General features: G+C 41.2%; 1 protein-coding gene across 1 annotated transcript in view; it reads right to left on the bottom strand.

Annotated features, from left to right (window-relative positions):
• The window catches only part of PCSK2 (proprotein convertase subtilisin/kexin type 2), a 194,845-nt gene that overhangs the window by 53,287 nt on the left and 128,009 nt on the right, over positions 1-13,549 (bottom strand). Inside the window, exon 6 of the mRNA XM_030557861.1 lies at positions 744-820. Within this exon, the coding sequence (XP_030413721.1) occupies positions 744-820 (77 nt within the window). The remainder of the gene's footprint in view (positions 1-743; positions 821-13,549) is intronic.

The following is a 13,549-nucleotide window of genomic DNA, read 5'->3' as shown; positions in this document are numbered from 1 at the left end:
TGATGTATTCCAGTGCCAGATTTGTGCATCTCCCCCCTGGGTGTGGTACCAAAGAAGGCAAAGAGGGAATACAGGCTGCTCCATCACCTGTCCTACCCCGGAGGCTCATCAGTAAATAAACCATATTGGCCCCCTGCTGTGTTGAGGGAGATGTTTGTCGTTTGATGCTACAGTAGCCTGAGGTTAGGGACTGTGGCCATGGGGCACTGTAGCAAACTGTGACACCAAGTCTTTATGAAAACTTTACATGTATTTTCAAGTTGTTCTCAAATGCCTTTCCTGACAGATTTCCTCCTGCTTATAAAATCCCAGTCTCCATATTGCTCCCTTTAAAATAACATGAAGGCTGTGGGTGAGACGTGATGATGGAGGAAGGAGAATAAAAAATAGTTATGAAGCATAAATTCAGACTTGGGTATCATGATTTCTTCAGTTAGCAGACAGAAAATTATATACAGTTATCACCTCCACAAACATTTCAGGTATGCCTTCGCCTTTCTGGAGTAGCAAACACTTTATATACCATAACTCAGCTGATTAGAGTGATAGAAGAGGTTCCCAGGAGAACACACTAGATAAAAAAATCAATGTGAAAACAGTAATATCTAATCTTCAGGCAATAGCGACACAGCAACTTCTGTGCTGAAAACCACAGAGTTTAGTGGAGAGACAGACACTGAAACTATCAGTAGAATCTTATGATTTCCTAATACCTGAAGTGACAGCTGACTGAGCTCTATTACCTGTTAAACCAGTCATCTGTGTAGCGGGGATATGGGTAGGGATCGTTACTGCTGAAGTCGTAGCTGGCTTTGGCATTCTGGAAAACACAAATATTTCAACGAGTCTGCATGAAAACAGGCCAACAAAGCAAAACAGAATGTAGAATGAGGGAACTTGTAAAATGTTAATAAACTCCCCTTTTTGTTCTATTTAATCCATCTCAGTGTCGTCTGATATACCTGGTTTGCTGGACATAACACATCTCAGCTATTATTAGTTACCGCATTAAATGTCTGAGATGACCTTTCCTCAAAGTAGTATGCAAGCAGCATAGGCTGGTGTTTAGTACTATTCCGACTTCTGTCTCTGGGTCACTGACTTACCATGAGCAAGTCATGCCACATCTTTCTGCCTCAGTTCCCCCCAAATGGGGATAACATTTACCCACCTTTTATAGTGCTTTGAGATATTTGTATTTCAACTGTTGGGCATTATTATTATTATTGTTGTTTGTATCAGAGTGGTGCCCAGAGGCCGCATCTGAGAGGGAGGGCTCATTGTGCTAAGCAGTGTACAAAATAGTAAGAATTTACATCTAAATAGACAAGGCAGACAAAGAGTGGGAGGGGAAACAGAGGCCCAGATCGGTAAAGTGCTCAAGGTCACACAACATGTCAGTGGCAGAACCAGGAAATGTCCAGAAGCGGAGATTTTCTTTAGGAGGAGAGGTAGATTCAAGCTAAAAACTCAACCTAGTTTTTACATAAGAATGGCCCTACTGGCTCAGACCAAAGGTCCATCTAGCTCAGTATCCTGTCTTCTGACAGTGGCCAAAGCCAGGTGTCTTAGAGGGAATGAACAGAACAGGTAATCATCAAGTGATCCATCCCATTGCTCATTCCCAGCTTCTGGCAAACAGAGGCTAGGGACACCATCCCTGCCCATCCTGACTAAAAGTCATTGATGGACTTATCCTCCATAAAATGTATCTAGTTTTTTTTTAACCTTGTTATAGTCTTGGTCTTCACAACATCCTCTGGCAAGGAGTTCCACAGGTTGTCTGTGCATTGTGTGAAGAAATACTTCCTTTTATTTTTTTTTAAACCTGCTGCCTATTAATTTCATTTGGTGACCCTTGATTCTTGTGTTATGAAAAGTAGTAAATAACACTTCCTTATTTATTTTATTCACACCAGTCATGATTTTACAGACCTCTATCATGTTTCCTTTAGTCATCTCTTTTCCAAGCTGAAAAGTCCCAGTCTTATTAATCTCTCCTCATATGCCCGGTACTGAAGTCAGGCTTACTGACCTGTAATTGCCAGGATCACCTCTGGAGCCCTTTTTACAATTGGCATCACATTAGCTGTCCTCCAGTCATGTACAGAAGCTGTTTAAATGATAGGTTACACAGTACACTGCAATTTCATGTTTGGAGTTCCTTCAGAACTCTTAGGTGAATACCTTCTGGTCCTGGTAACTTATTACTGTTTAGTTTAACAATTTGTTCCAAAACCTCCTCTAATGACACAATCTGTGACAGTTTCTCAGATTTGTCACCCCAAAAGAATGGCTCAGGTGTGGGAATTTTCCTCACATCCTCAGCTGGGAAGACTCATAAAAAGAATTAATTTAGTCTCTCTACAATGGCCTTATTGTCCTTGAGTGCTCCTTTAGCATCTCGATCATCCAGTGGCCCCACTAGTTGTTAAGCAGGCTTCCTGCCTCTGATGTACTTAAACAATTTTTTGCTATTACTTTTTGAGTCTTTGGCTAACTGTTCTGCAAATTATTTTTTGGCCTTCTAATTACATTTTTACACTTCATTTGCCAGAGTTGATGCTTCTTTCTATTTTCGTCACTAGGATTTAATTTCCACCTTTTAAAGGATGCCTTTTTGTCTCTCACTGCTTCTTTTACTTTGTTGTTTAGCCACAGTGGAACTTTTTTTGTTCTCTGTGTTTTTTAATTTAATTGTGAAAGAAGCTTTTCACGACTGAGAGAACTTCAGGGGCTACTGCCAGCAATTCTGCAGCAAAAGCCAGACCGTAGGAATTCAAAACAGTACATAGGTGAAGTGTCTAAATGAGAGAGAGAAAATGTATTGCTAGTTCAAAACACCCCATCTTCAAGTATCAGGATGAAATCCTGGCTCTGTTGAAGTCAGTGGGAGCTTTGCCATTGACCCTTCCTGTTGGTGTATAATAGACCAAAGAGAAGTGAATGAGTCAACAGAAAAAGATCAAGTCCTTTCATGTATTAACATGTACTGGGTCCACTTATAGTACGACCAGCTGGACAGCTATCTGGACATGGTCAAGTCAGAATGAAAATCCTGCCTGTCTATGAGTAATTTAATTAGGAGATAAAGTACACTCTGTACCAATTTCTAGGTTTGTTTCCTCTAGAGAGAAATGCATTTGAATCAGGAATTAAAGAATTTTCTAATGCCATTGCCATGGATTATGCATGGCATGGATTTTAGGCAAACTGGAGATAACTAATTTTAATTCAAATCTCATTCTCCTAGCCAGTAATATAAGTATGTTCACATTCAAAATCTAATTTGATGAGTTCTGGGCTTTGCCAGTTCCTCATTTGGTGCAGAATTTCTGACCTTTTTCCCCATAAAATTCTCACTTTAGTGAAAATTGCTATTTCAATCTTGGTGTGGGTAGATTCAATCCACTCCCCACCTGCTAAACCCAAAGGAAATTACATGTGGCTAATTTGTCAGGAAGGAATTAGACATGCAGACACCCTTTGTATACTCATCAGCTGCTCTTGGTGTTGGTATCAGACAAAGAAAGAAGGGATGGAAAGTCCTTCAAGATATATAATTATATGACTATATATTCAAAGTAGGGATGGGCAAATTGCTTCAGAAAACAATCCAACCCACCCTACAGACTGCAGCTCTCCTGTATGTTCAAAAAAAAAAAGTTGAATAAGGGTGACTTTGCCCCACAGTTCTTTTGTGCTTTAAAAATATATATAAAGATTTTTTTTTAACATAGTGTTCAGTTCTTTGCTCCCTCATATGGGTACAATTCCCTATGGAACTGGTCCTGTACCTTCCGGTTTTCTCTCGACTCCTACACTGACCACAAGACAAAGAAACAATAAGCCTAAATGATGGTGTGTAATATCTTTGACAAATTGCTTGTGAGTACTGTTCAAAGCCGTACAGTGGAAATAAATAATTCAGTTGTTGTACGTAAGATCTTAAGTGCAGAGGATAAATTCTTCATGAGATGGAAAAGCAAACAGTGTATTCTTTGCCTAGGAGAGTATAACTGAGGGCAAAATGCCTCACTGAAAAACACCCAAACAATGGCACCAAAACAGTGTTGCTATGGGGAAGGCTTCCCTTATTTGCCAGCTGAAGCATTTGCCTTCTGTTTGTTTTAAGACTATTCAGAAAGTCCCACAGGGTTCTTGCTGCAAACAGTTCTGGCATGAAGATTTCTCTGAGTCCTGGTAACCTTTTATTTACATTTTAAAAGGCATCTATATATAAATGCATAGGAAATCTGCTAATTAGGTATACAGTTTGTTTTACATGCAAATACAGAGGTAGTTAATTTGTATAAGTAGAGGCATGGGTGAACATTATAAACACCATTTCTTTTGGACCAGTATTGTTATTTGCAATTAGATGGTCAAGTATCAGCAAATGGACACCAGGTTGTCAGCCTGCCTGGGGCGCAGTGCAATTTGGTGTTAGCTCTGGGCCATTGCTCTTTGTCCTTCTTCTGTGTGTATAGAATATTGACTCGAACCCAGTGATCCTTGATTGAGACTGTCAGAATCAGGGTAGGATTGTCCCATATCTTTAATTTCTTGTAATTTCTTTTGTCAAAACATGCTCACATGACTTTATGTGAGCAACATAATTTCTTTTAAAAGACTGTTTCTCTTTGGAACAAATACAGCTCTTTGTTTTCATGTATATGGGACAGAAGGCAGTCAGATGCTAGAGGGATGGGTGACTTTAGAGAGACCTAGTTAGATATCTAACATGGACCCCTGGGTAGCCCTGGACATGTATAGAAACTGAGTTATCCCCTCTGTCACCCATAGAGATTGGGGATATTTTACTTCATTTTGTTGCTATTTTCTAGTGTGGAGAATGAGGGAGTTCTGTGTATTATTTTTTATAATCTTAGTTTACCTGCCTGATATTTTCCTGCCTGATGATATTTTCCTGATAGAATAGCATTTAATCAGAGGAGGCTGATGCGGGGGAAGTAAACATGAAATGAAACAATGACAGATAAGTCTCCTTAGAGAACAGTGGGGGAAGCTATGGACTGGGGAATGTCTCTGCTAGGCTTCAGCCAGGCTGGCCAAGTTTACTTTTCCCAGACATTAGCCTAAGGTCACAGGAGATACCAAAGCCTTAAAGATGCCAGTTTAAGGAAGAAGGTGGCTGTAGTGGGTTGTCAGCAGCTGCCTTGGTGGGGAGAGATTGACAAAGACACAGTGATGGTGAGAGACTCAAACTGTAGCAGGCATGGAGATAATTGAGGTCAAGGGAACATACAAAAGCATTCAAGGAAAGATTCTGGTGTAGGTGAGTCCCATGCGTTCTTGTATTAATCCTTTGCTCCGTGTGCTACGTACCTCTGTGTGAACAAAAAATGTTTTTTTTTAAGAAGTTGGTTCTGAATCATTTTAATCAGCTGCTGTTACAGGCTCATGGAGGTAAAGGCCATCCAGATGTCAAACCCAGGGCCAGCGCAACCCATTAAGTGACCTAGGTGGTTGCCTAGGGTGCTAACATTTGGGGGTGGTGACTTCAGTGGCCGGCTGTTCGACCGCTGTGGTTGTCAGCGGTATTTTGGGGGCGGGACCTTCCACCGCCTACGGTGCCAAAAAGTCTGCCGGCGCTTCTGGTCAAACCCACCTGGATCTGTTGGGTTAACATGGCTGGGAAACGGGGGCTGCAACCCAGAGATCCAGTCTAAGAGTGGTAGGAGTGTGTGGTTCCCTTTCTCCCCAGAGAGGGATGAAGGTGGCAAATCCTATCATCAATAGGACAACAGATGGGCTGCCAGAACTTGTTTAAATGGAGGTAATAATTATACCTAGCTATTGTAGAGTTCTTTTCTTCAGTGGGTAGCATTATATTCATTTTATAGATAGGGAAACAGACACAGAGGTGAAGTGACTTGTACAAGGTCATCCGGCAGGCTAAGCCAGGAATAGAACCCAGGTCTCCTACAGTACAGGGCTCTTTGCACCAAGCCATGTGCCTCACCTACATAAATCTCTTTCTCTCCCTCACCCCAACTCCCACTCCCACAAAGCACCATAACAATTGATACTAATTGACACCCTCACTAGCAGCCTCAATGAATAAGGTCTAGGACCGAGTAGGCCAGGGGAGTAAATCCCCTTCTTCTCGCTAAGGATGACCGTCCTGATAAATATGAGGTACACTGGCAGGAAAATGCTAGTATTTCATGGGTTCATACCACATCATTCTGTGGATAAAAGGAGAACTTTGCTCTTCAGTTCTATCTGGTATCTTCCATGAGAACATTTACTAACACAACATTAAAAAAGAAAGGATATTTCCTGCATGACTCCAGAAAGCAAGAGGGAAAGATGAAATCCTGTGAACATGGGGGGGGGAGGGGGAATCTACTGACTCACTAACATGCTCCTTGTGGTGTCGGGCTCCTAGTTTCATAGGTTTTAAGGCCAGAAGGGACTCATTAGATCTTCTAGTCTGGCCCCCTGTATATCCCAGGCTATAGAATTGTATTCATTTATTCATGTATGGAGCCCAATAACTTGTACACAAAATTCCCATCACAGTTAATGCGAGTTCCCTGTGTTCATCTCCAGCACACTAAGAAACAAACCAACCGTACTATTTGCAGCATATGACAGGTTTGTTCATACAAGTGATTGAGTTTGGGCTGAAATGTGATGGAATACTGCTGGCCCAGCACAGTCTGAGTTTTCAGACACTGCCGACAGCTAGAACACATCAAAGTGACAAGTCATCTTCAAAAATTCCTTGCCTGTGAACACAATAGTTTGCTTCTAGCAATATAAGAAGCCCCTGTACTTATTAGTTATAGGTACATCATAAAAGGAGAAGATTCTCAATTAGATAAAACCAGCAGACTTCTAATACTGAAAGGGCAGCAATCCAATCCTGCTCTCTTTGAAAAGAGCCAGATAATAATAGATTGGAAAGGCATTTGAAAAGGATGGGCTATACCGGCCCTTGGTTAGCACCCAAGCTCACAGACCTACTGGTTCTTCTCTACTGCTGATCCAGCTATTCAGTGTTGCCTCAGGGGATTTTACTTTTCCTCCCAGGGTGATGATATATTGCATACTGCCTGTTCTCTGAGCTCACTAATTACTGACAGTACAGTACAAGGTGCAACCATGATTTCAGAATGCAAAGCAACAGTCCACAGAGCTTCCAACTGGAACAGCTGCTCTAAGAATTAAGCAGTTTAAACTAAAACAAAACATTGGACAAGATTAGTAGAGTAGGACTCCACCTTGCCACATGTGTTTTGCACAAACATCCACAGATGTAAGCAGGGTCTGAATGAGCTCTCCCCTGACATCTGGTGGTGAGCTGGGGGAAAAGCCTTCAGGAACTGACTGTAGGCACAGACACACCGACTCTGCCTAGGTGCACAGCATAATGGAGCTGTTTTGCCCAAATGATCACTTTTGGTTGGTGTCAGATTGCAAGTCACTTTGATGTTGGGTGCTGGGGTGATGAAAGGTCATTGTCCTTGTCATGTGAGTGGGGGCAGCAGAACTAACCTTGGCATGCCCTGATTGGGGAGAGTCACTCTCAATGGAACTGCACCCTCTAAGCAAGGCGTAAGGGGGCCAAAGGCAAGTGAAGAGAAGAGTGGGTGGGGACAGGTGCTTGTACCTGGTGGTGTGGTCTCTGCCCAAAAAGTCCTAGACATCATTTGACTCTTTCCCTCTCCACTGTTTAATAACAGAGCTGATTAGACTCAACTCCGAGTCTTTTGTTTTGTTATGGATCCATTAGAGCTGAAATAACACTTAGACCGGGCTATCAGTTAAGACTTAGGCCAGCATGTGGGACATACTTGCAGCATTTTCCCCAAATTAATGCCAAGTTATTTCCCCCTTTTTTATTAAAAGTTTCCTTCTCGATACTCAGACTGACTGCTTATGAGAGGGGAAGTATTGCCTCTTAGAGGTGCCTGGAATGGTGTGTAAATTTTCCCAGGTTACTGCATGGTGGCTTGAGCTCCTTCTGTGTTGTATTGTTAAAAGAACTCTTAGATATTGAACTCGACCCTTGTTGCTGCCAACTCCACTTGACAGAAGGGTTACACAAACAATATCACATTTCTCTTCATTCTTTTTGGAGCATGAGCTTTCGTGGGTGAATACCCACTTCCTCAGATGCATCTGAGGAAGTGGGTATTCACCCACGAAAGCTCATGCTCCAAAACGTCTGTTAGTCTATAAGGTGCCACAGGATTCTTTGCTGCTTTTACAGATCCAGACTAACACGGCTACCCTCTGATACTCTTCATTCTTGTATTCTTGCCAACCAAATTTGGAGTGGAGACATGGATTTCCTTAGTTAGGAAATGCATTTGTTGTCTGCAGCAGAGCTGGTCAGAATGTTTTTCCATTGGGAACACCAGTTAATTGAAATTGGAATGTTGAATGGAGATAGTTTGAACCTACCTGGCTCCTTGGCTTGCCTGACTGGTTTTTCAACACCCACCTGGCAGTCTGATGGGAGCCAAGAGTCTGGAAGCCCTGGATTCCAAGAACCTAAGCTTCCAGATCCTTGGCTCCTTTGCAGCTTACATGGCTACTGTGGAACAGGGTTCCCCAGGCTTCCTGGCTGGCCGATGGGGAACCAGGAGCCTGAAAGCTGTGGGAACTGTGCCTCACAAGCTCTGAAACTCAAAATCCTCCATGAAATAGAATTCTCTTTCTGCACAGAGCTTTAGTCCGCAGTCACAAGGACAGCTTAGTTTAATTGGAGCTGATAACATTCTGGGTAACATCATAGTAATAGGAATTTGGAAGATAGCCTTAAGACAGTTGCATTAATTTCCTCAAATCAAACAAGTCTGTATTAGGTTAGAAACCGAACTATTTGAGGAATTAGGTAGCAAATGGAATAAACTGTTTAAAAACAAAATGACTGACTTTGTATGCTTTTGTATCAGGATGCTGATTGTATTTGCTCTGGCTTATGTCGTATAGTGCTTTGACTCTGTATTTTCTTGTCTTGTATAGGTAGGAAAACAACTTGTACCGTTAACATTTCTGTTTATCTTCATTAAAATAATATTTTAAAGGCAGCTGTTTTAAAGGAGAACGGCTTCATTGAGAGAATCATAGATTGTGTTCTCCTGCTCTTTAGATCAATTTGTGAAGTGCAAACTCTTCTCTTCATTTCTACTCAGCGCTAGAATGTCATGTAGTTTCTTATTATATCTTCTTTTCACTAATTTCTTTCCTACTTTCCCTGAAGACATGGCCAGTAAACCAACATGAGAAACACTGTCAGATGAAGCTTTTCAACCTGGGTGAATCCTCACAAACAAGACCTGTATCCCCAGATAACCTTCCAAACTCTAATTATTTCACAGAAATACATGGGGCCAAATTATCAGCTGGTGTAGATCAGCATAACCCCATTGATTTCTGTGAAGCTTTACTAATTCCCAGCCAAGAGACTGGCCCATAATTTATATGACATTTTTTGCAGATAGTGTCAGGAACAAGAAATTCTTACAACCCTCAGCCATGGGGAAATAACCATGAACTCCCTACTTCTTTGCCACACAAACTGCTAAAGCTTTCCCCACTGCAGTACTCCAAACCATGTGAGCACAGAATGCTTGCCTGTAACTTCAGAACCCAGCAGTTCTACCTGCAAAGAGCTAGCAGCCTTCTCCACAGAAATCACTGAGAGGGGACAACAGGTGGCACATAACTCCCTTAGACTCCTTTGAAAATACCAGCCTTACTCTCTTAAAAATTAGGCCTCTCTGGAATGAGATGACAGCCTGAATCCAATTGTGGAAGAAAATTGTCCACATCACAAAAGCAGAACTGCAGCTGACCCGTGGTTACCCTTCTTCACAATTTCAGTAGAGGCTAAGGTTGGAATGGGCAGGGAGACAGATATGACCTTCCGTGATGATTCCTCTGAAACAGTGCAGAGCCACATTGGTACAGCAGCATGAAGGAAGCATAAACTGCCCCTACTAAAGCTGTGTCTAATCAATGGATAGATTTGTCTGGATGGCAGCCATGAGCACTAAAGTAACGGTGCTTCTTCTTGACCTCATTTACAAGAGTGAAACTCCATTGATGTAGTGGAATCACTCATAATTTAAATGAGATTGGATGTAAATTGACTCACAATAAGGCCCATAGTATCAGTGTGAATGGGGAAATGGGAATCAAAACCTAGATCTTTTTCTTGTAGATTCCGAGCTAAATTCTGCTAGATTCAACCTTACTGACAGACACATCTCTATTGGGACTACAGTAACTGAGAGCAGAATTTGGTTCTCTATATATTCCATAATTAACAACTACAGTGTATTTCACTTCTCTGGCCACCAAATTTCCTGCAACTAATGAGCAAAAGTCATCAGTACCTATGATTTGTTGTTAAGGGCTGCTTAGATTAGAGGGAAGGGTAGCTCAGTGGTTTGAGCATTGGCCTACTAAACCTAGGGGCTTTGAGTTCAATCCTTGCAAGGGCCACTTAGGGATCTGGGGTAAAATTAGTATATTTGGTCCTGCTAGTGAAGGCAGGGGGCTGGACTCACTGACCTTTCAGGGTCTGTTCCAGTTTCTCTAAATGAAAGGGGTGTGTGCATGTACATAGTGGAGTTGTTTTCTCAGACTCTCAGTGCCCAGTACTTATAAATAAATATCCTATTGTATTATTACTTATGTTTGGCCAAGTGCAGAGAAAAATGTTCTCTTCAGATCACTTTCATGCCAGCAGAACCAGCCTGAATTTATAGCACTTGATAAACTTGAATAATCTGTTATACTGGAACCATAAAAACCTTTTAACCAGATATTTCCTATTTGATTCTGCTTAGAAAGCACTTGCAAGAAAGTGACTATTAGTCTGTATTTATTTAATTTATTTTCTTCTTACAAGCCAGAGTTTTTTCGTGTCATAACTGAAAAAAAAAATTTATAAGCGCATAAGCATTAGTAATAATTGCAATTTTCTTTTGACTGCTTCGCAGTTTCCCATCTCAGTAATTTTCCTCTGCACTGGCTGTGTTTTTAAACTAAGAAGGCTGGATTTTCTTGGCAATATTTCATTCACACTTGTGAGTACATGCCCAGAAAAACAAAACTTTGCTAAGATAGAAAGAAAGTATCTGGTCTAACTTTTAAAAGTGACTATTGATCATTGATTTTGGCTGCCTAACTAGAGATGCCCACTCAGTGAAAAGTGGGCCCTTTTAAGGGGTCTCAGCTTGCATATCCAAAACGGAAGCTCTTAAAATCACTAATCACTTTTGAAAATGTAGGCCTTCGTATTTCCAAACTTCAGAAAAAAGGATTTTGACAGAATACTATAGTTAAAAGCAAGCAAGCAAAAACCCCAAAGTTTGCTAAATGAGGGCTACACTCTACAATCACTATTCATGCAGAGTAGCTTTTTACTCCTTAGATAAAGGTGGCAGAATCTAGCCTTGATGTCTAAAATAAAATAATAAGTAATAATGTGTTATAGTAGAAGTTAGATGATACTGTTAAGCGTCAGGTCCAGTTACACCCACTTGTAGGATTCTTCTGTAGCTGAGTGGACTGACCGACTAGCTAAGATACCTACAGGTGGCCAGACACTACTGTTTTTGCTATCCATAACTGGATAAGTGTTAAACGATACGAGATAAGTCAAGTAAATCAGGCAGAAATGCCAGGGCTGCAGAAAACCAAATGGCTACCAAAGGCTAGCAGACAGTGGAGAGCGATGTCAGAGTTTACGGTCATGAGAAAGGATCTGACAACCACGCTCTGAGCAGTAATGAAGGAAGTTACGGACTTGGAAGAACGTGTCACTGAGCCTGTAGAGACTGGCCTAAGAGAAGCAAGTGCGAGTGAGACAGAGCTGCAGAGCCACATGGCACTCATGGACCAGAGAAAGCGGGGTGCAGCTTCAACTGGTTGATCTAGAAAACAGACGGAGAAGAAACAGCTATTTTTGGGTGAGGGATAGCTCAGTGGTTTGAGCATTGGCCTGCTAAACCTAGGGTTATGAGTTCAATCCCTGAGGTGGCCATTTGGGGATTGGTCCCGCTTTGAGCAGGGGATTGGACTAGATGATCTCTTGAGGTCCCTTCCAACCCTGATATTCTATAGTCATACAGGTTCTTTTTCTTTGTGTATGAATAGACTTGGGAAGATATGCTGAGTAGTTGTAGTTTTGTTTATGCAAGGTTGTGGGTAGAAGGAGTTGAGTGGACAACAGGAAATTTTGCTCTCTTCCTGCACCTCCAATTAGAGAGTCAATAATTGAGGCAGAGGAGTTCCTTAGGTATTGGGCAATGGTGCTGAGCTGAGATTGCTGAAAGAGGGGATTGCCCTGAAAGCTGTTTGACCACCTTGCAGACTGTTTATGTGTAAATAAAACAAAGTTACACTTAGTGTATACCTAGACTCGGCATCACTACCACCACCACCACTCTTCAGAAGCACAATGCTGGGGTCAGAACAGGACACTGGTGTTGGAAGAAGGGGCAATCCTAGTGTCACAAGTGAGACAAAGTTTTAAGGTTGCCAACCCACCAGGATTGTCCTGGAATTTCCAGGAATTAAAGAGTAATCTTTAATTAAAGATCACATCAGGAGATGAAACCTCCAGGAATACGTCCAGCCAAAACTGGCAAGCCTACAAAGTTTCCAAGATGGCAGATTGGCAGCAATAGTGATGATAACCTTGGATCAGAGCTACTTTGTTTGCAGTTTATAAACTACCTAGGCATAGGCTGCCAAGCATTTAATCTACTTTTACTAAAAACTATTTGACTTACAGAATTTACAAACCCTATGGCGACTTCATGGAATTTTTGGATGTGCAAATATTGAAACTTGAACAACTAACTCCAAAATGAGTTACAATTAATAAAACACATTTAGAGTCTCAGTATCAAGATATTTTTGAATTACAGTCTGCTTTTATAACAAAAAGAACGGGAAGACTTTTCAGAAAGAAAACCTACAATTTTTCAAAGTCCCTTCAATCAAGGAAGCTATTAAAGAGATTCATCTTATGATAAAAGATCATCTTCCTAGAAATCCTCTGGCCTCCTTACTTAATGCTGCAATAAAAGATCTGCATTTTAAACAGAATGACATTTCATTATTATTGTTACAACTAACTTCTGTATTGCACCTTATTGAAACAATGTGACACCCACATCCCCTCCTTATGGAATTGTGGAATTAGAAAATATGGACTGTTCTTATAATGGAAAAGCTTTCACACCAAGTGGTGCTCAAGAGAAGAGACAAAAAGGAACCCCAGGTATTTAGAAATCTGGTTACAGTTTCTAGCATACTCAGAGGAGGTGGGCTCCCCAGTTGGCAAACAGACTCTTTGATCTTGAACAAGTAATGTAGGATGTAGTATGCTAACATTCTATTGTAATTGACTTAATTTTTTTAAATGGCTTATCTAATTACCCTCAAACCTTCCCTTTCACAAATATTTCTTTGGCTTAAGCAAAAGCATGAGAATTTTTTGGCAGAAATCAGTTTTTATTGAAACACACACACACACGCACACGCACACGCA

The sequence above is a fragment of the Gopherus evgoodei genome, chromosome 3 (genome assembly GCF_007399415.2).
Source record: "Gopherus evgoodei ecotype Sinaloan lineage chromosome 3, rGopEvg1_v1.p, whole genome shotgun sequence".
In the NCBI taxonomy this organism is placed as follows: Eukaryota; Metazoa; Chordata; order Testudines; family Testudinidae; genus Gopherus; species Gopherus evgoodei.
The sequence above is the reverse complement of the archived record's forward strand: the minus strand, read 5'-3'. Positions and strand labels throughout refer to the sequence as shown.